The 1,016-nt window shown below is 39.5% G+C and overlaps 1 protein-coding gene across 5 annotated transcripts in view; it reads left to right on the forward strand.

Moving 5' to 3' along the window:
• LOC106881748 (mucin-5AC) overlaps positions 1-1,016 on the forward strand; it is a 14,172-nt gene that overhangs the window by 4,165 nt on the left and 8,991 nt on the right. For 3 of the 5 annotated variants that reach the window (XM_052977624.1, XM_052977623.1, XM_052977625.1), the window contains exon 2: positions 267-409. In XM_052977624.1, coding sequence (XP_052833584.1) covers positions 267-409 — 143 coding nt within the window. The remainder of the gene's footprint in view (positions 1-266; positions 410-1,016) is intronic. The other 2 variants (XM_014932237.2, XM_052977626.1) reach the window with 1 other exon arrangement.

Raw genomic sequence — 1,016 nt, forward strand, 5'->3', positions numbered from 1 at the left:
TGACAACCGATGCTGGTGTGTTTACGTCCCTGTAACTTAGCGGTTCGGCAAAAGTGACCGATAGAATAAGTACTAGGCTTACAAACAATAAGTCCTGGGGTCAATATGCTCGACTAAAGGTGGTGCTGCAGCATGGCCGCAGTCAAATGACTGAAACAAGTAAAAGAGTAATTGTTGCTGTTATCATCATCATCATCATCATTTCTGTATCTTCTATTTCTCAGACCCCTCCACAGTTTTTTTCTTTTTTTTTTTACCTCTTTCAGTGGCTCGTATGGCAAAAATTAAGAAGAAGATGTTAAAATTTGAGGACATTGATGATGAAGCATCTAGGGAATCAGAACTGACCAAATCTGGAAGGGTAAGCACAACAGCACCAGATCTACTTGCACTTCCTGGTGGTACATATGTATGTGACCTTTTGTTTTGTTTTGGTTTTTTTTTTAACTATATATATACAACTTTTTTTTTTTTGTTGGGGGCAACTCCGCTGAGGTCGACTTTGCCTTTCATCCTTTTGGCGGGGTCAATAAAATAAGTACCAGTTGCATACTGGGGTCGATGTAATCAACTGGGCCCCTTCCCCCTGAATTTCAGGCCTTGTGCCTACAGTAGAAAGAATTATTATTATTATTATTGTTGTTGTTGTTGTTGTTGTTATCATTTACATTTGACGGATATTTGTCCTCATCTTGTTTGTTGTTAACACAATGTTTCGGCTGATATACCCTCCAGCCTTCATCAGGTGTCTTAGGGGGGAAATTTTGAACGTGGGTTCTCATTCCTAAGGTATTTTTCAATGTTATTATTATTCAGGTCACTGCCTGGAATCGAACTCGGAATCTTGGGGTTAGTAGACCGCGCTCTTAACCACTACACCACATGCCCATAAAGAACTGTATGATTATTATTATTATTAAGGTGGCAAGCTGACAAAATCCTTTTGGGGTTGGTGTAATAACTAGCAGCTGAGCATTAGGGTTGATGTAATTGACTGGATCCCTCCTTCAAAATTT

This window comes from Octopus bimaculoides, chromosome 28, assembly GCF_001194135.2.
Source record: "Octopus bimaculoides isolate UCB-OBI-ISO-001 chromosome 28, ASM119413v2, whole genome shotgun sequence".
NCBI lineage: Eukaryota > Metazoa > Mollusca > Cephalopoda > Octopoda > Octopodidae > Octopus > Octopus bimaculoides.